We start from the raw sequence: 2,713 nt of genomic DNA, 5'->3' as shown, positions 1-2,713 counted from the left end.
CAATTATCAACACCCATAACCACAAAACCAACAATTCCACAAAAACAACCAACCTCAAACCAATGCTTTTCAAGTTCAACAACAAGTACATTACCCAAATCAACCCAATTACCAACACCCTCCAATGTACCAAAACCCAATGTACCCACAACAACAATCTCCTTACAACCAATACCCTAACTACCAACCTTATCCACCACCAATCTACAATACCCATACCAACCTTACCAACAACCTACCAATTACATGCAACAACATCCCAATCACCCCAATCCACCCAATCCCCCTCAAGAGTTGACACTTAGACAAATGATGGAGTCAGATGTTACTCACACACCTCTTGGTATTGTTTATCCCGCAAACCATCGAGGGATTGAATTAAAGTCAAGTTTCATACATCAACTCACTAAGTTTCATGGTTTATATATAGAAGATCCTCAAAAGCATTTAAAGTCCTTTCATATGATATGTGTTAGCATGTTTCCCGAACATGTGACATTGGATGATTTCAAGCTAACCGCCCTCCCGCTCACCTTGGAAGATAAAGCTAGAGAGTGGTTATTCAACTTACCACCAGGATCTATTCACACATAAGAAGTGTTACTCAAGGCCTTCAATAGCAAGTTCTATCCTACCTCTTGGATATCAAGTCAAAGAAGTGACATTTTGGGGATTCGTCAAGGGGATAATGAGACTTTTCATGATTTTTGGGAGCGATTCAACAATTTGTGTACAAGTTTCTCTCAACACAACATACCCGAATAACTACTTCTTCAACAATTTTATTAGGGTATGAATGAAAAAGATTGAAGAATGATTGATGCTTCAAGTGGTGGTGACATCTTCAACAAGACACCTCAAGAGATAAGATCACTTTTTGGAACCATTTCTCAAAATCAAAAGAACTTTGGGACTCACAATGAAATGAAGAGAAATTCTCCACAAGTGGTTAGTAAGTTAGCAACACTCAACACTTAGAATCAAAGCTCTTAGATTTGACTAATGTGTTAAGTCAAATGGTGGTGGGAAGTGGTCAACAATTGATGGTGTGTGGTATTTGCGCAATGACGGGGCATTATACGGATAAATGTCCCACACTTGGAAGTGAACCGGAGTATGTTAATGCAATGGGAGGATATCAAGGTCAACCAAGACCCATGGGCTTTCAAAACAACTATAGCCCAAATTGGAGGAATAACCCAACCAACCCATACCCACCAAAGCAAAACCCACATGTTATGATGAGACCCCAATTTTCTCAATACCCATCACAAAAATCTCCATATCCCCAAACATCTCATCCCACTCCAAATTATCATCAACCTCCACTACAAGGTCAATCAAGTGGTAACCATCAAATAAGCCTTCAAGAACTCGTCACTTCTCTTGCTCAAAGCCAAACCCAATTTCAACAAGAGACCAAGAATACTTTCTCCAACATTCAAGCACAAATTGGAGACTTGGCCACTGCTCTTAACAAGATGGAACAAATGGGTAAACTTCCTTCTCAAACCGAGAAGAACCCCAATGTGAGTACAATAACCTTGAGAAGTGGGAAAACACTTGGAGAAAGAAACCCTAAAAGAGTTTCAAGAGAAGAAGAAGATGAAGTTATTGTTGTTGAGCCTACAAAGGTTGTACTTCCTCCAAAGGAACCGATTGTAACAAATATTGAGCAACCCGGATATTCCAAAAAGACCATCAAGCCATTAATCATACCACCACCCTTCCCTTCCCGATTAGCATTTTCCAAGAAGATAGAGGAAGAAAATGAATTATTTGAAACTTTCCGCAAGGTCCAAATCAACATTCCACTATTGAATGCTATTAAGCAAATTCCAAGTTATGCAAAATTTCTCAAGGATTTGTGCACCAAGAAGAGGAAATTCAAGGAAAATGAAAAGATTCAAGTCAATGCAAACGTGTCTACGGTTATCCAAAAGAAGTTACCTCCTAAATGCAAGGATCCAGGAATATTTTCTATCCCTTGTACCATTGGTGATTTGCATGTCGAAAGTGCCATGTTAGATCTTGGAGCCTCGATCAATGTGATGCCATATTCGGTTTTTCAATCTCTCAATGTTGGACCTTTGGAAGAAACAGGAGTAATCATTCAATTAGCGGACAAGTCAAGTGTGTCTTCAAGAGGAGTGTTGGAGGATGTGTTAGTACAAGTTAATCAACTAGTATTTCCCGCGGATTTTTATGTCATTGATCTTGAAGAGAAGACTCCTTCCAAATCATCTATGATCCTCCTTGGAAGACCTTTCATGAATACCGCTCACACGATCATTGATGTCCATAAAGGAAAAATTACTATGGAGTTTGATGGATAAATCATTCAGTTCAACATCTTTGAAGAAATGAGGTACCCTAGCAACGTTTCTCCATTGTCCCGGGTTGATGTGATTCAGCCAATAAACGGGATAAGCCCTAATGTATGCACACACAAGATTCTTATGGGAGATTATTGCAAGCCTAGGAGAGAGGCTCAAAGAAGACTAAATCCTCCAATGATGGAAGTGGTCAAGAATAAGATAATTAAAAGGTTCAAAAGGTGCAAAGAGAAGAAAAATGCATTTCATGACAAGCACATAACCCAAAAACACTTTATTCAGGGTTAAGAAGTTCGTCTTTATCATTCACGCTTAAAGATATTCCTGGGAAAACTGCGATCTCGATGGCGCGGACCTTTCATTGTTATAAAAGTGTT

General features: G+C 39.2%; 1 protein-coding gene across 1 annotated transcript; it reads left to right on the top strand.

The window, feature by feature from the left end:
- The first annotated feature begins 1,064 nt into the window (after positions 1 to 1,064).
- Positions 1,065 to 2,336, top strand: LOC145089950 (uncharacterized). Its single transcript, XM_079028326.1, has 2 exons — positions 1,065 to 1,529; positions 1,635 to 2,336. Exons 1-2 carry the CDS (start codon positions 1,065 to 1,067, stop codon positions 2,334 to 2,336), a joined length of 1,167 nt encoding a protein of 388 aa, XP_078884452.1.
- Positions 2,337 to 2,713: the final 377 nt, after the last annotated feature.

The sequence above is a fragment of the Lactuca serriola genome, chromosome 2 (assembly GCF_051521515.1).
Source record: "Lactuca serriola cultivar US96UC23 chromosome 2, Lser_US96UC23_V15, whole genome shotgun sequence".
Taxonomy (NCBI): domain Eukaryota; kingdom Viridiplantae; phylum Streptophyta; class Magnoliopsida; order Asterales; family Asteraceae; genus Lactuca; species Lactuca serriola.
Note: the sequence above shows the minus strand (reverse complement) of the source record. Positions and strands in the feature narration are given on the sequence as shown.

Excerpts from the sequence above, each read along its gene's own strand:
- LOC145089950 (XM_079028326.1), top strand. The coding sequence starts at position 1,065 with ATGACGGGGCATTATACGGATAAATGTCCCACACTTGGAAGTGAACCG. Across the intron at positions 1,530-1,634 it reads AAACCGAGAAGAACCCCAAT|GTTGTACTTCCTCCAAAGGA; the intron begins GTGAGTACAATA and ends GAGCCTACAAAG.